At 39.3% G+C, this 27,740-nt stretch overlaps 1 protein-coding gene across 13 annotated transcripts in view; it reads left to right on the top strand.

Annotated features, from left to right (window-relative positions):
- SLX4IP (SLX4 interacting protein) overlaps positions 1-27,740 on the top strand; it is a 138,431-nt gene that overhangs the window by 61,705 nt on the left and 48,986 nt on the right. For all 13 annotated transcript variants that reach the window (XR_013345780.1, XR_013345779.1, XR_013345777.1 and 10 more), the window contains 2 exons: positions 4,051-4,140; positions 10,138-10,261. Coding sequence is in view for 9 of the 13 variants with exons in the window: in XM_077814082.1 (XP_077670208.1) it covers positions 4,051-4,140; positions 10,138-10,261 (214 nt within the window). In the remaining 4 variants the exon portion in view is untranslated. The remainder of the gene's footprint in view (positions 1-4,050; positions 4,141-10,137; positions 10,262-27,740) is intronic.

Genomic DNA, 27,740 nt, shown 5'->3' with positions numbered 1-27,740 from the left:
CACAAGGGCCATTCCTTCTATCATAGGGCAGGGTCTAAGTGTTTGAAGAATTAGCATTCGTGAGACCCAAGACGCCCACTGCTCACATAGCATCTTGTATCTTGGTGATCCCTTTCTGCCTTGTGTCCTTTTATAAATTCATTCTAAATGTATGTGGCATCATTTGCCTCTTTATTCAAATGATTCCAGATGTGGCGCTTAGGGGGAGGATTCCCCAAAGCTACTTTTTGGTTGCGGGTTGGAATTCTGTACTTTTTTGAGGGAGGCTTGTCTGTTTCGGCTATATATCTTAGATGTTTGACTACTTTCTTTTTAGTACATGTATGAAATACATTATAAACTTTTGGTCTGTTTTGTGTATTTTGAGATATTTGGCCCTGAGAATATAGTTCATCGCGCTTGATTGAAACAAATATTAAATTTTGTACATAGGCTTCACATGTATAGCAATAAGGCACTGAGATGGCTGTATGGGTCAACATACCTTTAATTAAGTTATCAGATTGCTTCTCTGTGATTGGCAAATTGGACAACCTTCCCAGAAACAAACAAAAAACATTTGAAAAGCAAATATGACCTCAGGCTTATGTCTTGCAGGCCTAAATATTTATATTTTCTATATTCAGTTCAAAATGGCTTAAGGTAACATTTAGCATTTACTAATCATTTTAAAATTAATCATAACTAATACCTTCAGTATGCCAGGTGTTTGAATGTGTGCAGTGTAATGGCTTTATATTACCTATATTATTATGTACTGTCTGTAACTTTGAAGTTTGCCAGTCAAATCAAAAGTTTGCTGGGACTAATGATTTACTTGAGATTTTTAGAGGTACTTTGTCATCAGTTTGAAAACTTGGAGAGGTTTGGTATTGCAGCCATCTGTTAATTCTTGGATCTCTGGAGGAAAGAGAAGGCCGCCTTTTGAAAAATAGATCAAAGCATTCTGTTCTTTCAGTGAGTGATACCTATACGTAACTTAGAAGCTTTGCAAACTGATTACACAATGCCTGTCTCATCTGGCAGAGTTGTGCATTCTACTTACTGGTACAATGTTGATCATACATTATTTTGTAATTGAGGTTAAGCCATTGTTGACTGCTTCTGGTCAGTAATTACTTCTCCAAAAGTATTAATCTGAAATGCGAAGGAACGGGAGAAATGTCTGATTTACTTAATATAGCATTGCAATTGGTAAAAATCACTATAATGAAATCATGGTACATTTTTTTAGATTTCTGCTCAACATATTTAGCACTCTTTCAGAGTAAGAGACAATCAAGTAGTGTACTTTCTGTAATACCTTGAACATTAGGTCTAGATGTGCCTTTCAGTCTCAAAGATCAAAAAAGTGCTTTATTTTATAATTTATCTATTTTGCTGTTACTAGGAATAATTGTTCCTACAACTGAAATGCTGGGGTTGAATATGCAGATGTTTAGCAGTGGAAAATCAACACCCTGCAATATTTAGGGACAGGAAGTGAAGCATCGAATATTCATTTGAAACTACAGGGGAATTTTAAGTGGCAGAATGTAAATATCCAAATTGGGATTTGGCTAGGACTCCAGGAATAATGTTTCCTACCTTTGTGAAAAATTCCTGAGTATTGTAATGACCATGTGCAATAGGTCTTTTATAAACAATGTTGCTTGGATATCATCGTGATAGACACCTTAGAAATGCCTGAAACAGTGAGGCAGACAGGCCACAGTACATCCTAACACCATGGGTCATTACTGTCTCAGAGGGCAAACTATTACATACTGAGTTGGCATCTTTGCATTTTGCAACAAGTTACGTTTCTTATAGTCTCCTAGCCAGATATCGCTTTGATGTCACCCTGTGCAGCTTTCAGGATCTGACAAGATAACCACTCAAGGATTGCTTTACCCATGCACCCTGTTCTGCGCCAGTTGATGTAGGAGGGGTGGCAGTCTCCTCATTTTATCCCTGCTGTTGATAAGCAGTTTATTAAAAAAAAAAAAAAAAAGCACAGAAACTTTGGGCATCTGTTTCCTACTCTTTCTACAAGAGTCTGATGATACAGTCATATGTGGCAAGGACTGTGACTGTCTAGATTAAGGGTCTGGAACCCCTACTCCATGAACTGAGGCACTTTACAGGAAAAAGGATTTGCCATTCTTCAGTGGCAACAGCTAGCAGTGGAAACTGCAAGGCACAGTTTAAATTGTCGAAAGGGGCTTGTACTTCTTCACAGATTCTCCCAGGAAAAATGCAAAGAATGTAAAGGTGTCCTGATGGCCTGGATGCATCCAGACACTGGGTATGGGTGTCCTAAGGTGTTGATGGTAGGATGATGAGGACAAGTGTCCCATGCATCGAAATTGCACATAAGTGTGGCTGCCTTCATCTGGCTTTCATAATGAGTAACAGGAGAGACTTCCGAACTTACCATAAGATGAAGTGAACGACTTTGGAAAGAAAGTAGAGGCTAAGAAGAGAGAAGGTTTCCCCTGTGATCTGTGGTTCAGTTCTCTTGCTCCAATAAAGGGCAAGGGAAAAAGAGCTGTGAAGAAGCCAGTTTATATCCTTGAGATTGGTTTCTAAAGTGCCCCATATGAAAAGAGTTAGAGCTGTGCCTTCTCTTCTGAAGCCAAAGGGTTCTAAGCCCCTTTTACAAAAGCAGTGAAAACCCTGGGGCTTTTTAAAGGTTCAAGAACCAGATTCAGTCTTGGTAGATATTTCTATTGGAGGGGAATTAAGGGCTTTCTACCCCCGTAGCCCGTGGATACCTCTCACACGTGACCAGTGAACATTATCTAATGGTGCTATTGAATTTGCTTTTTAATAAACTTTTCAAATTATTTCTCTCAAGAATGAAATCAAGTTCAAATGTATTAGGAAGAGATGCTGCAGCCATTCCCAACCCACTTGGTAAAGAGTGCCAAACCAGAAAGAGCACACTTTCCCAGTTGCCTTTATAGCTGATTTGCACCATAAGAACAGCGTAAAGCAGCCAAACTGTACTGCTGAATTTGGCCCTTAACTTGCTGTTGACTTATTGGGTAAGAGAGCTGTTTTAGTGAGACTGATGCCATATGAAAGTCTTTTAAGTCCTAATGTTTTTGCACTTGAAAGGCTCCACTACACTCCTGCCTCATTTGCCTGGCCAGCACTGACTCGGAACACAGTGGAACCCAGCAGTGACAGTTGGGCCAAGTAATCTACCAGTGAAGATTCTTGGTTCATATGTCCAGTCTCCCTCACATCACCGTCTCATTCCAACCACTAGAATTAACTGTAAAGAAAGAATGGTGACTGGTTGAGCCTCTGATGTCAAAATGGCCCCACTTAAGAGTTATCTGAGTTGTTGAGATGACCCTGGTTGCAGCCTTTATAATCCTAACGATTAGATACAGTCATTAATAATATAACGTAATTTCTTCAAATATAGGCTAGACCAAAGATTCCAATTAATGTTAAATATATGGAACGTTTAAAGAGTGTATTATTCTGTTATTAAGATAATGTAGGACAAACAGAAGACTGATACAGTTGCTAATTGTTTTTAAGGGACGCATTTTAAAATTAATTTTAACCTCTAAAATAATTGTAATGTCTCCGAAAATTAATTCAATAGAGTAAGTGCTTCAAATTTGGGGAGGATATGCTGTCTTTTTCATAGATAAAGTGAGGAGTCAACGTCTTAGTTATGTGCAAAATGCAACTCAGCCTTAAATGTGGATCTGTGACTAGCACATCCTCAAGGATCTGAGTGCTTATACTTGGTACGTCTAACAAGTAGCAATATCTGTTATTTGGTATGTTATAATAAGCAACATGGTATTGTTTCTAGCAGTTTTCCATTATAAATATGTGGAATGCCTGTTATAACTGGAAATTCCATATCTAAAAATGAAATGTTTCTTTAAAAAGGTAAAAAAAAACCTCTCAGACTTTAATTGTGGCTACTGCATCTCTGACTCTGATCACTTGACTGTTTATTTCCTTGTCTGCTGGATATGTGCCTCACAACAACAACTGCTACTTAACTTTTCTTTCTTTCCTTTGTATTTTCTTTTCCAGTGTGGGAACTTTGCTGTCCTAGTGGATTTTCATATTTTGCCTCAAGGCTCCAGTAGAGACTCCAGCTGGTTTTCAGATCATGAGAAGGAGGTACAACAAAATCACTTCTACTTCAAAAGCATGTAGCTGCAGGGAAAAAGTTGGATTGCATTGAACTGTTCAGATTTTCTTCTCAGTACTGTGATGTATCAGTATTGTGAGTTATACCTAACCCTGAACAACTCCTTTGGGACTACGAGGCCTGTGATGTGTGTTTTCTCCCCTCAGGTCACTAAGTGACTGCTTTTAAATATTAAACTTTTTTCTGTGTGCTATTGTGACACTTCTCACTTGGATAAATTTTAGATTTATAAACATAATGTAAACACGTACTTGCAGTGAGTATGCGTGATTATCTTAAGCTAAGAAAATGATTAATAAAATGAAGATTATGTAAGATGTATACTGTCCTTTTCTACAGTTCCTATCAAATGTCTTTTTATTAATTGTTTATTTTTTTCTTGCTCTCACAAATATGAGTGTTGCAGCAAGAGTATAACAAGTGTAAGAAACTGTTTTCTTGGTATGCAGGCTATAGTATCAGCAGATCTTTTATCTCTTGTAAAAAGAAAATCCAGCCTTATTCTTCAAAGGTCCGTTAGAATTCCAAACAGGAACTAGGTTTAGGACCATAGATGAAATGTTGCAAAATTACTGTAATATGCATCAGTGACCAAGGACATGAAGTTTGTACCTTTCATGACATTTTGTGTGATTTCTAGTAACAATTTACTGGATGAATTTTTTCCTCTATTATAGGCTATTGTGGGAACTTGAGTCTCCTATTAAAATGAATGTGAGACATGTAAGTTGCCTCAAGTGCCAGTCCTTTCCCGCAAGTCTCTGTTATGGTACTTTTCAGCAGACTGCTTTCTTAATAATGACATAATTGACTTGTCATCACGGAACATCCCAATACTTCTCACAAAATATTTTGCTCCAGTAGTGTAAAATCAAAAGGCGTAATAGTTTGTTATTTAGCAGTATGATTTAGCAGAATATTTAGCAGTATGATTCAACTGATCCGTGCCTTAAAAACCAGAGAGAAGTTTATAGGAAAAGTCTTTAAAATTTGCTTCTGAGTAAATGAATCGTCAAAGCTTCTGTTTGTAACTGATTTTACTGTCCCAGTTTATCTGACTTCCCAATCTTTTAAAAAAGTATTTTGTGTGACTGCCAAAATATAAGATGTGAATTTCAGGAAATTGGATTCAATAATGAGGCACAACAGGACGTTTGATACTTGTCTGTGACCTCACACTTTGAGTAAAGCACAAGGGTTGAGTGTCTTCACCAGCTGAGAAATGTGATTATAATAGCTCAACAGTATATGCCTTAAAAGCCTTATTGAGATTTTGTGTTGATATAATAAGGTGGGAAGGGAAACAATTAATAAGAAACCATAGTCAAAATCATACACCATGTGGAAAAACTTGGTGCAGGGCCTGGGAGCTTTTCAGTTTTCAACCCACACAATTTTCTACTAATCACTTTATTTAAAGGAAGGGTAGGGCTTGCCTGCTAGCCTTTTCTGGACTCTGCAGAACCACGAACGGGGAAGACCCTGTTGTATTAATTTAGATCAGAGGTCTCCAACCTATTTACACACAAGATCACTTTTTGAATTTAAGTGCAACCCAGGCTCTACCCCGCCTCTTCCCCAAGGCCCTGCCCCTTCCCTAAGGCCCTGCCCCACCCACTCAATTCCCCCCTCTCCGTCGCTTGCTCTCCCCCACCCTCACTCACTTTCACTAGGCTGGGGTAGAGGGTTGGGGTTTGGGAAGGGGTGCAGGCTCTGGGCTGGGGCTGAGGGGTTCGGAGTGTGGGAGGGGGCTCCGGGCTGAGCCTGGGGCAGGGGATTTGGGTGCAGGAGGGGGGTGAGGGGTGCAAGCTCTGGGAGGGATTTTGGGTCCAGGAGGGGGCTCCGGGCTGGGGCAGAGTGTTGGACTGCAGGAGGGGGTTGGGGTGCTGGCTCTAGGAGGGGGCTCAGGGCTGGGGCAGGGGCTTGGGGTGCAGGAGGGGGTTCAGGATGCAGGAGGGTGTATGGGGTGCTGGCTCCGGGAGGGGGCTCAGGGCTGGGGGTTGCGATGCGGGCTTCCCCCAGGGGCACTTACCTTGGGCGGCTCCCAGGCAGCGGTGCAGCGGGGCTAAGGCAGGCTCCCTGGGGGGAACACGTGGGGGGAACACGTGGCTCCGCTCACTGCCCCTCTCTGCAGGCACCACCCCCATTCCCAGCCAATCGGAGCTTTGGGGGGGCGGTGCTTGCAGGCAGGAGCAGCGTGCGGAGACCCCTCCTGCCCCTGGGTCTGGAGGGGTGTCCTGGCTGCTTCCAGGAGTGGCATGGGGCCGCGACAGGCAGGAAGCCTGCCTTAGCGGCAGCCCCACTACACCACCGCAGCTGGAGATCGCAGATCAACTGGGAGAGTCTCCAGGATCAACCAGTCGATCGTGATTGACTGGTTGCTGACCACTGATTTAGGTGGAATAAAAGGCTCAAAAAGTTAAAGGTGTTAACCTGACCCTGCCACTAAACAACCGTTTGGTTTGGTTTACAGACACCTCAGCCTGCCTAGTTCCATGGCAAATATATCATTAATAATCCTTTTTTTAACCTTTGATTAAAGATACAAGGGGGAAAAGAAAAGGTTAAAACATTTAAGCATTTGAAATGTAAAATATTAAATAAGGCATTTATTTTAACAACATCCCTTATTCCCTTTCCCAGTCGCTGGAGAGAGTTTTTAGAAAGAAACCCCCTTTGTCTGGCAGTCTCCTAGATGGCAGTAAAGATGGCTGTAACTGTCCTTTTGGGGAAAAGACAAGAAGGTAGTTGAGATGGGCTGGGGCTGTCATTTGTTTCTGTTGTTAAAGTCCAGTCCCATTTTCTAGAGGGCAAAACAAGACAAACACACCCAAAACGGGAAAGAAAAGAATAGCAAAGATAGAAAAAGCAGCTTCTGTCTCTGTTGTTGACTCTCACTTGCAACCTCAGTGCTAGAAAAACACAGGCATACCACATAGTCTTGTTGGCCACTCTGAGACCTGGAAAACTCATACCAACATCAGGCTGTTTAGGACATTGCTTTTAGCTGCCTTTCTGGTCACATACTTATAGCAGTGTTGCAAAATAAAGACAGTTTTGGCAGACAGTTTTAAGCCAGCCTCTTATTAGGCAGAAGAAAAAAAAAAAAGAAGAGAGATAGGAGAGAGAAGAAATGAGATAGGGAAGGAAAAGAAGACATGGGTGATGGGGGACAAAGGGTCACATCCTAGGTGGTGTTTGGGATTTAGAAGGTGCCAGTGGCAATGACGATGTCATCTGGCTCCCTCTGTCTCTTATCCAGTTTGGTTAGGGCATCTTTCAGGATTAGGATGAAGTAGGTCCAGGGTCCCAGGAGATTGTGAGGGTGGCAGCCATGATGGTGAATCTTGCTCCGTCCCCTTCTTTCAGTCAGCCAGCATCGCCGGTAGCCAGTCACTTTTTGAGGCCCCCAATAGGGAGTGATGGAAGAATAGCCCATCCCCTCATTATTTTGTCCACTAATTACGCCTAATTTCTGAAACACCAATTTTTAGTTCATTAATTTCCAGGCCCACACTCTTCTTGTTTACCAGGCATGATCTTTATACATGGTGTTCAATCAGTAGGCATTTTTGTTTGGACTAATTCGGGGGGTGGGGAGGTCCTTCCTTTTACCTTTACCCATCAACATTTATTGTTTATAGGTTATTGTGACATCTTATGAACTTTCACTCACTTTTTACAGTTGTGCTCAGTTAGAGTAAATTTGTAGGCCCAGTTATCACAACAGCTCCTCTGTGCTCTAGGGTCTCTGTAGAACTATGAGATGTGCAGGCTACTCCCTGCCCCATAGCAATCCAAGTCTCTGATTGGTTCTCTGATTGCCCCAGGACCACAATCCAGTGAGCTGCTGACAGTTTGGGTTGGGACACTCTGGAAGGCTATTACTTAGGAAATTACGTATGAGTTTGCAGGGGAATGATACTGCATTCCTGGCCCTTTCCTTTTGTAGCTGCTCCTCCGTTGGCACCATGCTGCCTTGGTAGAAGGAGGAGAGAGACTGGTTGCTCCAGCATCTGCTTCTCTAACTGAGTCAGTGGAGAGCAGGATGGGAGCTCTAGTGTCCATGCCTGGGCTGAGGGGAACCTCTAGTAAAAGACATATTTTCAGTTTGTAATCAGATACAAATTTTCTTCTTAACACAATCACACTTGGTGTCCAGTTTAGAGCCTTGAGGACCCCAGGTTGAACACCACTAACACAGAGGTTGTGTGTAGGGTATTCATGGTGGTTGGGGAGGGAGAATGCTGCTGAATTGACTCAGTTGCCCTTCGTTTGATGAATTTGAGTAACTTCATCTGCTTTTCTGCCCTTCTCAACCTCTCCCCAGGGGTAATGGAGTAGAAGATCTGGTTTTATATTTTAACAACAATTTTGTATTCTGATGAGTTTGTTGCATTAGTTTCATTGCTGTGCTATATGTGTGTAGCTATAATGCCTCATTAACAAGATCAGTTGAGTTCACAATTCCATTTTATAAGTGAAAAAGAGGGATATTAATTTTCTTTGATAAAAGCGCCAGTTTACATTTTTAAAAGGTATGTTTATGTTTATTTTAAGTTCTATTCCAGTAATCTCTTCATAAACATAACAGCTAAAAGAAATATTTTGAATATAAATGTAAGGAAGTTTATATTAATCTTTATTATTGCAAAAGGAACCAAATGCATCTGATGTTTCAGCTACTTCCTGGGGGGTTTTTTAATTAAAAATATTTTTTTTGATCGGAGAATGTGCAATGAGGTTACTTTGATGAGGTAAACAGCAGAATAGATAGTAAGAACCCACACTTTGTGTGCACTGTCATTAAAATGAAAACTTCATTCTAACATTAAGGAGAAAATAGTGTGCATGGATCATTGATATACATATAGTACATTATATTGAGACTTAATCATTTATGCCTGTGTTTAGATAATCTGTTTTCATGTGTCTATTCTGCATATTTTCTAGATTAGTCATAGCTAACCGCTACATGTGAAGCAAAAGTCTTTAATTTAAAGAGTACTCATTTCATTTTTCATCTGTCTGAAAAATTTTAAATGTAAAATTATATCTCAGTGTCCAACAAAACATCAGTTCTTTGACAAGATACTGTGCAATGGAAAATGGGAATATTGAGAGAAAGGCCAAAACGAGTCCATATACAGTCAACTGAGAATTTGTTCAAAGTACTGTTGAGATGAAGTCTTTATTTTATTCAAGTGCTTCCTGTACCTAAGCTTTTGCTCAGGCGCTTTTGAATGGTGTGTGTTTGTATGTATGTGGTATGTGTTTAAATAAGTTTTCAAGGTGTAATCAGTTAAATTTAGGAATAAATTCTAAGTAAATCAGTGAAACTAGTTTTCTGTGACCTACTCAACTTCTAGCCTTCCCTAAAGTATCTCCTGGAACTGAACCAAAATAGTTTGGTCTTGTTTACAAGGATCCTAGAAGAGAAATTAGGACATTACAAATTCCTGGGAGATTCCCCCTACCACACCTCCCTGTTATAATGAATTTTCTCATGGTAGATTCCATTTTAAAATGTATCATTTATTAACTTTGCCTGAATAAAATATTGTAATTTCTATTCAAAAGTATAAGTGATGTTACTTTTTGTGATATTAATGTCATGTTATGTTTATTTCATGTATCTAGTTAATGCGAATTTTCACAGTAAAATTGATTAGGGAAATTACTGAGCCATGCAATTTGTCATAATTGACCATAACCATAATACTGTAATTTAGTGATTTCTTCCTCTTTCATTTTTCAAAATGTATATCTAAAGAGTCTAATTCTTTTTCCAACCCTTGTTGCCGTTTTAATGTTAAAAACATTTATTTATACTTTCAATAGTCCTTAAAATATGACAATGCACAATTGCATAGAATGGGTTTCTGCATACATTTTTGAGTGCTTTGATATTAATTTTTAAGGATGTATCGATTTAGACATAAATTTGTAACTGAATTCTATTTCAGGAACTGTGCTTGCTGCTAAAAGACACTATTGATTCAAGAGTCAGGCACTACTTAGAAGCTCGTAAACACCGTGGCCAGTGGAAACACACGGAATGCACACAAGCCATTCCCTTGTTCCTAAAAGGTAGGGTCAAGTACAATAATTTTAAAGATTATAAATAAAATTTTAAATGGTAGAAATTATTTTTATTATATTTTTGATTACTATAAATGACATAGTCCCTACCAGGAAATCCAGTGAGCCTAGTGTCTAACTTAAGTGATTTTACATGTAAAAATATATATATTGTTTTTCCTATATAAGAATATATATTCTTTATACGTAAAAGTTCTTAAGTGAGACTCTCTCTCTCTCTGTCTCTCTCTCTCTCTGTATACACTCACATACAGATACATGTTATATGATTTCATCTGACGCCAAAATTACAAAGCATAGAGATTTAAATCCTTTTTAAAAAATGTTCTGTATGACAAATAGGTATATTTCACCTACCGTGTTTTGTTGTGATTAGAATTGGTCATCATTTAATCGGTGTGTAACCACAGCTTGGTAGCAGGGTTTGTTAAGTTGTGATCCTGTTTAGCTAATCAGGTTTCAGAGTAACAGCCATGTTAGTCTGTATTCGCAAAAAGAAAAGGAGTACTTGTGGCACCTTAGAGACTAACCAATTTATTTGAGCATAAGCTTTCGTGAGCTACAGCTCACTTCATCGGATGCAGTGAGCTGTAGCTCACGAAAGCTTATGCTCAAATAAATTGGTTAGTCTCTAAGGTGCCACAAGTACTCCTTTTCTGTTTAGCTAATCGTATGCAGAAACACAACAAAATAGGAATGCCATTTATTTAAGCTGGATATTGTTGCTAGGTTTTATTGCAGGGGAACAAAAAGGTGAAGTTTTAAAATAACTGTTTTTAGTATCTGAAAATACTTTTTATTCAAGTCTGAGTCTGTAGAACTGTTTTAGGGCATAAACTACTTGGTAGTTTCCCTTCCCTTTCTTGATTGCTTAATTATTTGCTCCATTATCTTTCCAGGTACTGAAGTTAAGCTGACTGGTTTGTAATTCCCCGGATTGTCCTTATTACCCTTTTTATAGACTGCTATTATATTTCCCTTTTCCAGTCCTCTGGAATCTCTCCCGTCTTAAATGACTTTTCAAATATAATCATTAATGGCTGACATATCTCCTCAGTCAGCTCCTTGAGTATTCTAGGACGTATTTCATCAGGCCCTGGTAACTTGAAGACATCTAACTTGTCTAAGTAATTTTTAACTTGTTCTTTCCCAATTTTAGCCTCTGATCCTACCTCATTTTCACTGGCATTCACTATGTTAGATGTCCAATCGCTACTAACGCTTTTGGTGAAAACCGGTGAAAAAAAGTCATTTAGCACTCCTGCCATTTTCACATTTTCTGTTACTATTTCCTCCCCCCCCCCCCCCATTGAATAATGGCCAACCCTGTCCTTGGTCTTCCTCTTGCTTCTAATGTATTTGTAGAATGTTTTCTTGTTACCCTTTATGTCTCTAGCTACTTTAATCTAGTTTTGTGCCTTGGCCTTTCTAATTTTGTCCATACATGACTGTGTTATTTGTTTATATTCCTCCTTTGTCGTTTGACCTATTTTCCACTTTTTGTAGGACTATTTTTTGAGTTTCAGATCATTGAAGATCTCCTGGTTAAGCCAGGGTGGTCTCTTGCCGTACTTCCTATCTTTCCTACACAGTGGGATAGTTTGCTCTTATGCCCTTAATAATGTCTCTTTGAAAAACTGCCAACTCTCTTGAACTGTTTTTTCCCTTTGACTTGCTTCCTATGGGATCTTACCTACCAACTCCCTGAGTTTGCTAAAGTCTGCCTTCTTGAAATCCATGTCTCTATTGTGCTGTTTTCCCTTCTACCATTCCTTAGAATCATGAACTCTACCATTTTGTGATCACTTCTCACCCAAGCTGCCCTCCACTTTCAAATTCTCAACCAGTTCCTCCCTATTTGCAGTACCAGTGCAATTACTGTTATGAATATTAATATGAACATATATTTTTATTAAGCACAGCAAAGATTAAACACTGTTTTGGTGGCTCATTAGGGCAGCAAATGATTGTAGAAGCCTTATAAAAATATGTTAGGAATACATGGGAACTAGCTTGCTATGACATGACTATTTTTTTCCCACAAGTACAAAATAGAATATGAGTAGAAAGTGCCGGAGGCCAGTAAAGATTTTTTTAAAAGCCTTTCCTGCAAGTTGGGAACCTTAACTTATCCCCCTAAAAGAGTGAACTGTGCAATGTTTATAAAGCATGTGAACTTTTAGATCCTCTTATATTTCTGGTTTTGAGAAAACAAATGGAATTTTCTTATGAAAAAAGAAACGGATACCATTTAAAAAAAAAATCCTGCTAAGGAATGTCTTTTCCCACTGAGAAACATTTTTTATATATTTTTTTAAAAAGGTTAACTGCCTGAATAAAGTGTATTTAAAAGTAATTGTGTGAAAATAAATTTAATTGTTCTCAGATGTGCAGGCAGGTATCTTGTATAATTTGTTAGAGTATATATGAAGCCTGAAAGGCTGACGCATTTGTGAGGTGTTAATATAAAGCAACCTTTTAATTAGAAACTGACACACTGTTCTAGCCCTGGCAAACTGATCATCTATGTGTCTTGTCTACATTTCCCCTGATAACAAACACCCCAAAGGCAAATACATCAAAAGAAGTCATCAGTAACATGAATGACTCCATTCTAAACCTGGAGGCTCTGGATTTTGGATTTGCCAGAACTATCATCCCATTCACCTTGCTGGATTAATTGCCACTAAATTAATGATAGATGGAAAATAAATAAATGTAAAAAAAGAAAATTCCACAGGTTTGCACTATGGAAACTCGACTTGATGTTGAATGTCCTTGCCAAGCCATCTTTTTACGCCCTTCTCTGCCTTAAACATTTGAGTTTGGAGCTCTGTCTGTGGCGCCTCCATCTCGCACTTTGTGAAAATGAAGTCCTTTGCTTGAGTCCAGCATTCATATGTTCTTCACTAAGCCAGTACACCTGGGAAAGAAACAAGGGCATGTGTGAATGTTCATGAGGGCAATCAGAACCCATCTCATAAGGAGAGCGCTATTCAGAAGATCCACAGCCCGGTAACTTTTACACTTTACCAGTTACTAGCACTTAAACAAGGCAATAAAAGCTTTAGTTAATAGATGATAAAAATATTGTATCTTTGGCTTCTTCAGAAAGGAACTGCAGCCCTTCAGAATAAGTCACTGCACACAAGATCCAGGAAATGAATACTTTACAATCTGAACAGTCCTTAGTGTCATAACAGACTGGTTTTGCACATTTATCTGTATATTTTTTATTTCAGGGAAAGTTCATGTTGTGTTGTAATCGGGTTAATAGACGTTCCTAAACAGCTTCTGAAGCTGAAAAATGTTATAATTGGGGATTTCCCCAGAAGTGGGAGCCAAGCTACCTTTCTTTGATTGGCAGTCTGGACCTGCCTCTTAGGGCTACGGAGCAGAGGGGAATCCATTGTTAAAATGGCCACCTTGGATACTTCAAGGAGAAAATCATCAGCTAACAGATTTCTCTGTCTGATATTATGGAGGTTTATATTGCCTTCCCTTTTTGTGGCACATAAGTAAAATATCTGTGCAAGTTACTTGTTAATTTACACAGCTCTTTCATTTACACCCACATAGTAGTGCGCGGTGGGTCGTATACCATCTCATTAGGAAATCTGTGGGTGTTACACACAAGAGAAGAAGAAAGAAAAATGGGACAGAGAATGGAAAAATGGGAGAAAGTAGCCAAAACAAGCAAGTTCTTCCTATTCTTCCTTCTGTTTGAACAATTTCTCTGCCCTTCCCAAATGGCCAGTGTAAATTATCTGCCAAAGTAAGCTTTAATTTAGTCTTTAGTCATTGGCTTCAGAGTAAACTCTCTATTTCCTGTGTTTGGTCTAACGTCCAAAAGTGTTTGATTTTGGTTTATCTTATTTTTAAGAGAAAAATGCAGTGTGATAGACTTACAAAGATACAGTCCCTCCCCATTCCTCCGCCCCACCCCCACATCCAGTTTGCATGCCCAGAGATGTGCAAGATGGGCACTGAGCTCATAAACCTCACTAGCATGCCCACATCAGGAGTTTAGTGCATGCAAGTCAGCCACTCACCATTTGGAAAATTTGGCCCATTAAGAACGGGGCTTTCTATAAAAGTATAAGTGGAGTTATCTCTTAACTTCAGACCCAGCTTACATAATTTGTGAGGTATTATCACTGTGCTCCGCTTTTACCAATCACTGATAGGGGTGAGGTCCCAGGGGAGCAGTAAGGGGTGGGGGGTCCTGGGTGGGGGCAGTCAGGGGACAAGGAGAAGGGGAGGTTGGAGGGTCGGTGCTTCTCAGGGGGGCAGTCAGGGGGCAGGAAGTGGGAGGGGGCAGATAGGGGACCAGGGCCAAGCTGTTTGGAGAGGCACAGCCTTCCCTACCTGGCCATCCATACAGTTTCATACCCCGATGTGGCCCTCAGGCCAAAAAGTTTTCCCACCCCTGAACTACAGGTTCAGCAGGTGCAGAATGACAGTTGAATGTGCTTTTGGTAGATTAAAAGGGCATTGATGTTGTTTACTCGCCATATTGGATCTCGGTGTGAGAAATATTCCAATGGTTATAGCTGCCTGTTGTGTCCTGCATATTTGTGTAGAAAAGGGGGGGAAATTGCCGCAAGGGTGGAGGGCAGAGGTGGAGCGGCTTTCTGCTGAGTTTGAACATTCCAACTCAAGGGCGATCAGACAAGCTCAACAAGGAGCTCCATGGCTTAGGGAGGCTTTGAAAGAGCACTCTAACAACGAGCCACCGTGTGCTCAACCTGGCCCTGCAGTTTGGGGGCGTGTTAGGAACTGTGTGGTGCTTGCTGCACATCTGTGCATATATCACTGACAGTACACCTATAAATGTTGGGGTGCTTATTGTACATTTGTGACAATTACACTGTTTGGCACTGAGCCTGTGGGTTGTGAGTGTACAAGACCACTACTTTCACTGTCATCAGGCATTATGCACCATATGTTGTAAACTAATAAAAATGAATCACTTTCAAAACAAAAGAGTTTTATTTGCTTACAAAAACAGCTCCAAAATAATCTCTGAAGAGCTTAAGTGAAATGCATTTTAACTTAAAACTATTGAGGAATCTTAATAAATAAACAAGAGGAGGGAACATTAATGTCCATTGTAGCTACACGTACATCAACTGTGGTTCCCACAGGTCAGTATATGGGAAGCTATTGTTGTCCAGGCTTTCCCCCAGTGTATAGTGGTAGGGGTAAGCGTGCAGGCCCAGAGGCCATGTTGAATGCTGGGGGAAAAGGGGTGGTGTAGGGAGGTACTGTGCAGCAGTTCTCCACAGACTGCAATGGGAATCAAACCCAGGATTGTTGAATCTGGAGGTTCACAATTGTCTGCAGCAGCTGAGTTTGCTGATGGAGAAGTCCCATTATGTACTCTCATCTACCTCTCCTTTTCCTGTGCCTCTCTCCTCTCCATAGAATCATAGGGTTAGAAGGGACTGCAAGGATCATCTAGTCTGACCCCCCTCTGAGTGTGCAATCTGCTTGTGGATGCCAGTATTTCTTCGGCTAGTCCATACCTGTGCTTGCACAGCCTCTTCTCCACACAGGCCCAGGAGATCCAATGTCTCCTGTCTCCTCCAGGCAGAAGTGTGTTTGGAACATTTAGCAGGCATAGTCAGCTGGGCAGCTGTGCACAAGAGGTGTGCTTTCCAAGCTGGACAAGGAAAAGGTATTTCAAAAAGTTGTGGGGGTTTAAAAAGGTAGGGGCTTTCCAGTATGTGTGGCAGGAGAGCAATTCCAAATGCAATGACAACAGGATGTCACATGACACCCAAACTCCTGACTTCATCTTTTATCTCTCCTTCTGTATGAGATCCTACCTCCCCTATTTAACCTCCTGCAAATGCACAGGAAATGTGAAATCAACCAGCATAATAAAGACAAAGGTGCATCCAAAAGATCCTTCCAAAGCATTCTGCTCTCACATCTCAATTTCGTCTTTTTTGCTTCTTAAAATCTTTTAGACAGTATCCCTTTTAAATTCCTCTCACTTGCGATCAGTTAAGAGTGTCTGTTGCTACCACAGGAGGTGAAGTTTGTTTGATACTCGTCTTCACAATGCCTCAACATTTCTCAAACTGTGGGTTTTAGCTGCTTGAGTTTCTTGTTTCTCAGAGGGATAATTGTAGCCCTATTTATCATTTAATGACTTATGGGCCAATCCTGCAGACCTTAATTGACTTTTACTCCTGTTTAAATGTAATATTGTGTGCAGTGACTGTACTTCAAATGATCCTATAGGCCCAGATCCTGTAATCAGATTCATGAGGCTGGATAGACCTCTGCATCTATGCAGAACCCCACTTAAGTCAAATGGGGCTCCACGTGGACGCAGGGACACCTATGCAGAACTGATTGCAAACTCAAAGCTTTGGTGAGTTTGTTCAGCATTTTGTTGTGCCAATCCATTTAATCTACTTTGCTTCTGTCAGTGGAGATGGCTGCTCCTAGACGTAAGCAATAATTGTTCCCCCTTATGCTAGTGGATTCTTAAAAATATTTTGATGGAGTGGTTTTATTTGTTGTTTATTTCTTAATATTTTATATTTGTTTGTATGTCTGATATATGCATATTTTCCACTTTGATTTGGATGTCAATTTCTTGTGGTTTTAACTGAAAATCAGGCTAGCAAAGAATTTGAGAGGAATAAATATATCTTGTTTTAGAAAAAATCTTTCTTTTATAATGTCTGAAAAAATCCCAAAATGCAGAAAAACATAGCTGGTATTTCAGGCTCTCTTTCCAGAAGAGGGAAATGTTTCCCGTTTTAATAGTGTGTGGGCTTTTTTCTTTTGGTAATAAATTGAATAAAATTCTCACTCCTGGCCTCCCGCTCCTCATCCTGTGGTTGCTCTTTAAAAGCTGCCAGTTGTCTTTGATCAGTAATTCCCAAACTGTGGTCTGTGGAGAGCTGGCTGGTCACATGACTCCAACCCACTTATGGAACACTTTCCTAATATTACTTTTCCATGTAAGGAATTGCTGTAATTCTCCCAAGATGTTACATGATCACAAATGGAGGTGGTCCAGTGAGTCTTTTCTAGATAATTAAATAGCATTACCTAAGTATTGGCACTATGCAAGATACCAGGATAGGAAATACTGAAAATGTTGAGGTAACCTGAATCTCAGTCAAAATTGGTAAACTTTTAAGGTTGACCACTCTACCTTCCGCAGCCCCAATGAGTAGCATAATTTCCCTGAGCTCATCTGCAAGAACCCTTTTGAAGAGCCCTTAAGTCCCTCTTGAAGAGCCACTTCTTTTATGCTGCTTACTGAGAATCTTGTTGACATATATATTTGAAAGTGGGTTTTTTTAAACGTTGTTTTCTATTCACACTAACTTCAGTCTACTTGTCCGACTGTCCTTAGATTGTGAGCTCATTGGGTCAAGGATCGGTGTTTGCATATGGTTATAGCAATGTTGAATAGTGATCAATATCCCCCAACTTCTTCTGAAAGGCACTTCAGAGACTCTACTTTTTCATGTAATAACGATATAAGTTTTAGTAATGTACAGTACATGGGGGAAAAATGAGCCTAAGGGAATTAGACACCCACTGAATTTCTGTGGGGTTTGGGTGCTCAACTTCCTTAGGATCCTTTGAAAGTCCTAACCTGAATGTTTGTAATAATTGTGCCACTTTTCCATGTATTCCCTGGATTATATTTCTTAGTAAATATGTCTTAGGTATTGCTAGTACACCAATACCCTTAGTATCTAGGATGTTGCATTGTACTGCATGTTTCTGATTAAAATAAGTGTATTTTTTCACTGAATATGGTTACAGAGTTATAGATAAATAATGAGAAAATCTGTTTACTAATAAAGTCTAAACTGCTGTTGTCCAACTTCAAAATATGATGAAAATTGTATTTAGGCTTTAAAATTATTCAACATTCATTTCTTTATTTCTGAATCTATTCAGACTTTTTTGCAGTTTGCATTTGAACTTTACTCTCCCAAGCTTGTGTGTTCTGGTGCTGGGAATTTAGAGCAACACTTGCTGTACCCCTTGAGATTTATGTATAACAGAAACTTAGCCACTGAACACTAGTAATAGACGTTAAGAAAAATAAAAAAGTTGGAGGCTGGTTACACTCAGACCTGGTCTACACTAGAAAATTAGGTCGGCATAACACTGTCGCTCAGGGGTCTAAAAAATCCACACCCCTGATCGGCGCAGTTAAGCTGACCTAAGTCCCCGTGGAGACAGTGCTAGGTTGATAGAAGAATTATGTCTGTCAGTTTTTCTGTCAACCCAACTACCACCTCTTGGGTAGGTGGATTACCTATGCTGGGAATCTCCCATTGGAGTAGGTAGTGTCTACACTGAAGTGCTGTAGCATTTTAAATGTAGCAAAAACTTACTAGTTAGTGATGATGAGTTTTCTTTGGGGTCTTTTTCAACTGATGATCTCATCTGATTTGAGCATTATTGATTCTATGTTTGTGTGTTATAGGGTAGAGGTGAGAGTAATTCGTTTTATATAATAATTAAAGACCAGTTGCGCTTGATTTATTCATGGGTGTAGTCCCATCAATTTCACTGGACATACTCCCACGAGTAAGATTAGCAGGATTTGAGCCAGTTTAGGTTTCTGTTCAGTTCTTTGTCATAGCTTTTAAGATTTGCAGTTTTGGGGGCTTATTAAATGAATCTTGTGATTAGTACAGAAACATGGTAGCTATTTTGTTGTTAAGATTGTAACTACCTTTTGATTAGCCTGATTTTTGACACCCATACCCACTCCCACTGACTTCAGAAAACCTGCTTCCCAATTATTTTGTTTTGCGGGAGGTAGGAAGGGAGCAAGGATGATACAAAAGTTATTTTAGAAATATTTACACAACAGAAGAACATAAGAATAACCATACTGGATCAAACATATGACCCATCTAGCCCACTATTCTGTCTTCTGACAGTTGCCGGTGCCAAATGCTTCAGAGGGAATGAGCAGAACAGGGCAATTTTGAGTGATTCATCCCATCAGCCAGTCCCACCTTCTGGCAGTTGGAGGTTTAGGTATACCCAGAGCATGGAGTTGCGTCCCTGACCATCTTAGCTAATAGCCATTGATGGACCTATCCTTCATTAACTTATCTAATTCTTTTTTGAACACAGTTATCTTTTTGGCTTTCACAACTTCCACAGCTTGACTGTGTGTTGTATGAAGAAGTGCTTCCTTTTGTTCATTTAAATCTGCTGCTTTATCAAAATGCAAAAATACCGCAACCTAACCCTCTGTTAGCGAGTAGGCTGGAGTTGTGGGATAATGGCTTGATCTAGAAACTCCAGTGTGTGGCGTTCCATTTTCTTTCATGAGAGCACTGTAGTGGTTTAGAAAGGATAGGGATCTTGATCATGCTTCTAGGGTACTAGAACTCCATTTTACTGTTTACTAAATTGTCTGCCATTGAAAGTTAGGGGTTGACCCCTAAAGAAGAAGCTAGAGGTTCAGTCCCGAGATCCCAAAGATCTGCATTGCCTTGTTTCTTTCCACTACATCAGCTCTTTTGCAGGGCGTTCTCCATCTGCAGGTGACCCTAGAATTTCCCAACCCTAGATGAGGCTTTCATAGCATGAATAGTGGGAGAGGCACATGCTTTGACCCTCTCAGTCTGCTCCTCCCCCATGGAAGGAACTCCTTATCCAGCATAGGGAGAAGAACAGTACATAGAAATTTCTGACCTCCCCTTCAGCACTGGGTTGAGTATTAAGTGCCCCTCTGCACAAGAAGTTTCAGGCACAACTTTGCTCTCTGTGGAATCCCAGTGAAACTCATGAACTTATCCAATTAAACTTTTGTGTATAACATACACACAGAGAAAAATATATATAATTTGCCCGTTTTGTTGCAAGGATCAATTTGAAAATGTAAATCACTTGCTAGGACCGAACACTTGTCACAGCAGTTCTCACAGGTAATTCATAGTCCTTACCCAGCCAAGCCCAACCTACCTTCAAATTAGAACTGGCCACCAGAACTGCGACCTTGAGAGATGGGCCAAGATAGAATATTCATCCCCAGACACTGCTTAGCTCTCTGTGCAGTTTGTTCCAGTTTGTTCCAGCTCCAGTGGTTCCAGTGAGAGAAATCTCACCTATAGCACTTCCCAGAGAAATGGGCTGTTGTGCTTGTCTTTAGCAGCAGAATCCTTCTCTACTTCCATGGCAACAGGGTGTGGATAAGGTGGTGGCAGAATCGTCAGCCTTTCTGCAGTGGAACTGGCAGTATCATCATTTTTATTTGATCCCTTCTCCTTCAGAAGACACTTGGTGATCCCTTTCCCTGACATGGCAGTGGCATTAAATTTGACTGGTGCAAGACACAGGGTTTAGGGGAAAAGATAGAAAACCGCAAAATGGGCCACTTCCTGAGCTCTGTGACCATTTACTTCCTTGTTCACACTTCAACAGGTGTAACTCTGAAGGCCCATCTCCTGCTTCTCCCATTCATGTAGTGTTTGCCAAGTTTGTAATTCTGACTAGCTGAAGCAGTAAAGGAGTGTAGTTCAAAGAGCCTATGAAAGAAATGGAAAAATAACAAAGTGCAGACATTTATTGTTGTGGTTTTTAAATGCTTAAAAAAACTTAAAAATCCCACAACCTAAAGATATTCTCAGATAGGATCTTTCAGATGGTTAATGTTTAAAATAAATATCACTTCATTTAAAAAATACTGTATTTATTTTTTAAAATGAATAAACGTGACAAAGAAAGGTAGTTTGGAGTTAAAGTTCTAAAAACCGCCTTAACACTGACTGTTAAACAATGTCTATCTGCTATCCACCAGAAAACCCTTTCCTTCTATTTACTATGTGTCGTCTCCATTTCCTTTTTTTGCTGTATTTTTAAGATAAGAAAAAATGAAGATAAAGATAATTACAAGAAAATTTGTGTGTGTGTGTGTGTGTATATATCTTCACACAAACATTAGAAATATTAGCAGCAAAAGATCTCTCTATATAGAAAAAACTAGGTAATATTTCAATACGGATCAGCATAGGTATTTAGAAATAATCATAAGTATCTAGTGTGATCCTGTCTTCTCAGTCATCTATCAGATTTGGCCAGAAGCAATTGGCCAGTTCACTGATCTAAAACTTTCGGAGCCAGACTTTAAAATAGCTCAGCAGCTCCCATTTAGCCGTATAAATGAATGGCTGAATTTTCAGAAGAACTCAGTACCCACTGGTCTAAGTGGGAACTGAGCACATTTGAAAATCTGTCCAAGTTGTGGCTGCTGAGTGATTTTGAATATCTGGCCCTAACATTTCTTATTGACTCTTATGTGGGTTGTATGATTTCTCATTTCAACAGCTGTTGCTCTTGAAAAGATTTTTTTCTGTACTCCGTTTAGATTCTAAAACTCCCGTAATCTCTTGGTATCAGGTATTTTGGTTAGTGAAGAATGTGAGTTCCCAAAACGATATTTAATCTACTTGGTACCTTCTTCCAGACCCGATTAAACATAAGGCACCACAAAATGTGAGTAACAAATCACCATTACAGTATGTTCCACTACAAAGCATTTTAATTCAGTTTGTTCAGTATTACTTTCTGCCAGTGTCTTAAATGGAATTTTCTGCTAAGACCATGTGTGGTTTTATTCATGTTTCAACATCTCTTCTTCCATCCACTAACAACATGGCACTCTGGATCTCTGCTCTAAGCATTCCTCAGATCCTGGGTTCAGCATTTCAAGGATGTTTGAGTACCTTGGATTAGAAAGAATGTCTAAAATGTCAAAGAGGAGGTGGTGGTTCTGAGAGCATGGTATGCTAGACTTTTGTTAATTCATTCTTCAAATGTTTTTCCATGGATTCTGTGACTCTGAGGTGCGGTTTTTAAAAGAACTATCAGGTAACTAGAAGATCTGTGGGTCAAAGTCCCTTTTGGCCAAAATATGGACTGGATTCTGCTCTCACATCAGTGTAAATCTAGGCTACCTCTACACTACAAAGCAGTGTTGGCGTAGCTACACCTGGAGCGAAAGGCAGGCTGCATACACACTGTTGTGAAGCTAGCTTCCCAAGTCGATGAAAGCAGCGATGAGAGGCTTCAGCAGCTCCTCACTGCTGGAGCTTTTCACTGTGGCAAAGAAAGGCTCTGGCAGGGGGGAGGCAGTGGGGAAGTCCCCTGCCAGAGCCTTTCCCTGCTGCTGGGGTCTTTCCCTGTGATGGGAGAAGGCTCCAGCAGCAGGGAGCTGCCCAAACCTTTCCCTGTTGCCTTTCTTGTGCCAGAGCTTTTCCCCGTTGCCAGATTCTTCCTGTGATGGGGAAAGACTCCAGCAGCAGGGAGGCAGCGGGATACTGCCCTGCTAAAAAAACAGCAGTGTAGGCAGGAAGCAGTTTGGGCGACTAGAGAGCCATGTAGGATATGTACTCGCGTACATATCCACACCCTTCAGGTGTGTCTTTATTTGCCTACGCCATGGCTCACTGGCTACATTGCGACTGTGCTGGGGGGCTGCTATGTGGGTAAATACACTACACGCCACTGAAAGAAGCTTGCAGTGTAGATGTACCCCTAAGAGTAACTTAGTTGAAATCGTTGGTGTTGCACTAAGGTAAAATTATGTAAATGAGACCATAATCAAGTCATGTTTTTTTGTTTGATTACTTGGTTGTCCCAGATCATCACAGTGTTCTGGATGTATGTATTGAAATTCACGTTGTTTTGTAAAGTGATAGCCGTGTGTTCCTGACATGCTTCATGGTTGGGTTGAGTGTATTTCTTGGTACAAAATTTGATATTCAGTATGTCAGTTATGTATTGCAACAGTGACCATAAACCCTTATGTCACATACTGTAAATGATCCACCTACAGTTCACTCAGCCATTGGGGTTGACATACACCAACATCTGAAATAAGTCTGCTGATCACGACTTCTGTGCTGATCCTGAAGAGATGACATTCACATGGATATTGAAGTCATCCAGAGGACAATCAATCTTAGTGACTGTAAGATAATTGTGGTTAATGACACAACTAGTTCACCAAGGATTCTGAGGTTTAATGGAGCAACTACTCACCAATACTAATTTCATTCTAATTTCATCCTAGAATTTTCATGTGAATTGGACACACTTTTGAAATCCCATATTGTCATGAAAAATCTTCTGGCTTGATTGTCAGATGCAACCAGTGTAGCCACACCTCCTTCCTAGTGCCCTGGTAACTGTTGCTGAACCAAATATCAGTCATGGGCAGCTGAGCAATAAAAGTTTTGCCAGAGCTTGATTATACATGCAAAGTCAGGAGCTCAACCATGTCTTCCTTACTCACCCTTTACAACAGTTGTATGTTGACTTATCCCATAGGCAATCCTCTTCTCCCTTTTCTTGCTCTTTCCAGGATGCCACTCAGACTAACAACACAGCCCCAATTTCTTCTTCTTTGCAAAAACTCTCATATAATCCTCCCTTCTTCAGACAAAATTTGACTTAATGTTTGATCATTAAAATGTAAGCAAGTTTGAGACGATAATGCAAGAGAAAATTATGCTCAACAACCTTGAACGCAGTTGCAGGTATATTCATCATTCACATATTCAACATTCAATAACAATGCAGGCAGGTTGAGTGCAAGTCTGAATGCACAGCACTGCTAATGCAAAACATTTTTGTTTTTTGGAGTAAAAGCAAATATAGTTTATATAAGTCCAAGAAATCTTCTGTTTTGGCAAATTCCACTTGGTTAGCATCTCAGCTCAATAACTTGATAGAAACAAGAGGGAGATTCTGTACTAACCATCTGTTACACTTAACATCAGATAAAATGCTACGTCCCAATTTGAGTTATTTATGATATATAAATAGCTTGTTCATTTTCCCTTTGTTAGCCAAGCAGTTACTAGAAACCATAATTTTATAGTCTTGGTAATTTATCAAATGAAATTATGGCATTTATATTAACTCCATAAATTACTAACTTTAATTTGATCTTAAGAAGTTGTTGCCAAAAGAATTAGGAAACCCTTGTTCCAGCTAAAGCAGTACAACTGAGGCACCTCTAAACTTTTTAGCTACAGTTGTGAATATTCATTTTCTTGAATTTGTGCATCTGTATTGTACGAGGTTTGTGACATAGTGTAATAGTGCTTGTGCGGGGCTGGGTGTTTCTACAATTTGCTAAGTACCCTCGAGTTCCCTCAACTTCAAAGGGAGTTGAAAACAGGACCTCATATGATCTAACCCTAAATAAATCATGGCCTAAGGAAAAGGAAAAAAAGTTGTTCGGACTTTTTAAAAGATCCTTTTTTTTTTCTTTTAAAAGGACACCATCAGTTGGAAAGTAATACTTAAGTCTAAAAACAATGTATCTACTATTGCTACAGGTAGCACCTAGATTACTATTTAAAAAATAAATTAGATAAAACATATTTTTCTATTTTTACAGTTTCATTTTTGTTTTTACTTTTGACAACACACTCACTCTCTTGTATAGTAGGTCAGTTAAGCTCCAGTCCTGCAAACGCTTACACACATGCTTAACTTTAAGGATTTGAGTAGTCTTGCTGGACTACTCACGTGCTTAAACTTAAGCTGTGCATACACAGAGTGTTTGCAAGATTGGGTCCTCAGTCAGTTTCTACTGTTGTTCGAGTGGGTCTTTCACACAGCTGCAAGGGAGAGAAAAACATTTTTTTGAATAAGAAAAATATGACTGAAATCACAAATACTGCAGGAGGTCAAAAGGGGGAGGTGTGGCTCCTGAGAAAAGCTTTTTAATGTTTGTTTTTAAATAGACTAGATTTCGGTTTAATGGTTTCCCTTTAATAAATTTATCTAATTTTCTTAAATTAGTTCAACTTTAAATGAATGAGACTCAGATGGAAAAATTGAGAGGGTTTAATTTTTAGATTAAAATGTCATTTCAGGCTCGTATAAAATCTTCAGATACACAGGTATTCTATATTGCTAAAGAGAGTGAAAGTGCTGTGGTTACAATGTAAGCAAGAAAGCAGGGATTAAAAAAACCTGCAAGAAATATGATTTCCCTAGAAATGCTTGTAGGAATTTTACTTAATTGCAACCAGAAGCTTGACCTGGAAGTGTAATGTTTTGACCCGCTAGCTGTCTGGTTTCCTAAATGTGTTGTTTTTTGCTCTTTAAACTGAGAAAATTTATTTTACACATGTTTAACCCTGTGTGTCCCTTAAAGCACCAGTGTAAAAATGACATCAAACCAGCACCACCAGCAGTCCCCTAAAAAACAAACCAAGCAAATTAAATTTACAAGGAAGAAAATTGTTTTAAAAATGCTTGTTCAATGGTGAGGCTCTCGTTACTTTAATTGTCACAAGAGGTGGTTTCAGGCACACTTTTTATTGTTGCAAGACAAGCAGTATCTTTTTATTTTTTAGGTTACTATGATATACAGCAATATTCTGCTTAGTTTTCTCTTCTTCTTAAACAGCATTGCCATATGACAGAGGTAGAGAGAAAATGTAGCATTTTTAGGTTTAAAAAATCCTTTTTCTAATTTATTTTTTTCATTACCCATCATGTAACCTTTATTTTCCTATGCTTAGAAAATTTTGCTGCAGTACTTAACTGAAAGGTTGAGATAGACTAAGAACCTGACCTGGGAAAAATATATGGGCATTTCAGACTTTACTCACATGAGTAGTTCCACTGGCTTTTCATTCATGTGAGTACAGTTATGTATGTTTGTGTTTGCAGGATTGGGCCAGACTTTCCATGTGTCTGTATTTTAGGGGTCTCTCTTGCTAAGACTTACACATGTGCTTAACTTTATACACTGTGAATATTATTCCTATTGATCTCACAGGGACTTTGTGTAAAGATAAATATATGAGTGTGGTATCCGGGCCTTAATTTGTAAAATACTTATTGAAAAAAGTAAATAACTAAAATTTAGTAAAACTGGTACAAATTTAGACAAAGCTCTTCATCACTTGAAAAGTGAAAAAACAATTTGTGGATCCTTTGTGGACATACTAATAGGATTTAGTAAATTCCAGCAGTGCCATAAAGGCAAATAATAAATGTAATTTCTTTTATCATTTAGAACATTAATTTGAAAGAAATGTCTGGGTTTTTTTTAATTCACTAAACAAATCCATGCAAAGCAAAGAGATTTAAATTGATAAATCTAGCTTTAGAGGAAAAAGAATGGAAGCTGGCAATCTCATGCTTGTTTATTTGCAGAATATTTTTTTATTATCCTTTTAATTAACAGAAGTATTTATCTTCTATTGCGGAAACCAAAGTCAGGCTCACAACACTAACTCACAGTTTAGAAATCTCTTTTAACAATTAAACTAACGTCAATAACTTAAATGATAAGATACATAAAAAGCAGGTGTATTTTTGTTTGAACTGATGTAATATTGACATTTGTTTGACTTGTTCAGACTTCCAGTTTCTGGATTGGTTATGTCCTCTCTTCTATATCATCTCTGTTTTCCCTCCTTAGATGAGATTGTAAAGAGAAATGCAAAAAGTCACTTTTTGGATAGTATGACAACTCACGCTGGGCCAGATCCTTATCTTGTGTGAATTGATGTCGCTCCATTGAAGTCAATGGAGTTACTCTAATTTCTACCAGCTAAGGATCTCGTCTATTATTTGGAATACACAGGTAAGGAATTTGGGCTTTGTCATATAGTTGAGTTGTAACTGCATTTAAATACTGACAGAAACAAGGTGGGTGAGATAATATCAACACCGACTTCTGTTGATGAAAGAGACAATCTGTCGAGCTCCACAGAACTCTTCTTCAGGTCTAGGAAGTGGAATCGGAGTGTCACAGCTAGATTGTTAAGCATAAAGAGTTAACACATGTTGCAAGAAACCATTCAAATACTGACAACAGTTTGAAAATTCATAGTGGTGGCTAATAAACATCAGGGTATTTCCTTCTTTGCATTCAAGGCACTAGAACAATTTTGTAATCGACACACAGTCTCCTCTCAGTTCTTCATCATTATAACAGGTGTGGTTTCTATTTTAATCCCTAATATGTAATCGTGTCATGTAAACTGGTGTTAAATCACAATTTTTGTAAATTACTTTCACCAGAAAAAAGCATGTTAGAACAGATTTTTATCCCATTCCCTTAGATCTAGGGTTCCCTTCCTTCCCTCCCCTCACCTCATGCTATGTAGATGAGAAATATGTTAGTCCTAATTTTCTAAATTAAAAGTCATCGTCTTTTGTGGCGGGTGGGGGAGGTGCAATGACTTGAATTCGCAGTTTTCCACCTGCTGGATTAATGCTTTTCCATGCTTTACAGGTGCTAAATAGACTGTTCTTCATTGCAGGCACTAAATTATGCCCACAGAAATGTAGGCTTGGTATGGAAATTATACAAAACTAACTTGCTGTTTGTGATTATACTTCAGGTTTAAGTACTTCCACTATGAATCCTGTTTTTTTGAAATTATTTAAACCCTAAACCTTTCCTTGGATTGGAATTTGG

The sequence above is a fragment of the Eretmochelys imbricata genome, chromosome 3, assembly GCF_965152235.1.
Source record: "Eretmochelys imbricata isolate rEreImb1 chromosome 3, rEreImb1.hap1, whole genome shotgun sequence".
NCBI classification, from domain to species: domain Eukaryota; kingdom Metazoa; phylum Chordata; order Testudines; family Cheloniidae; genus Eretmochelys; species Eretmochelys imbricata.
The sequence above is the reverse complement of the archived record's forward strand: the minus strand, read 5'-3'. Positions and strand labels throughout refer to the sequence as shown.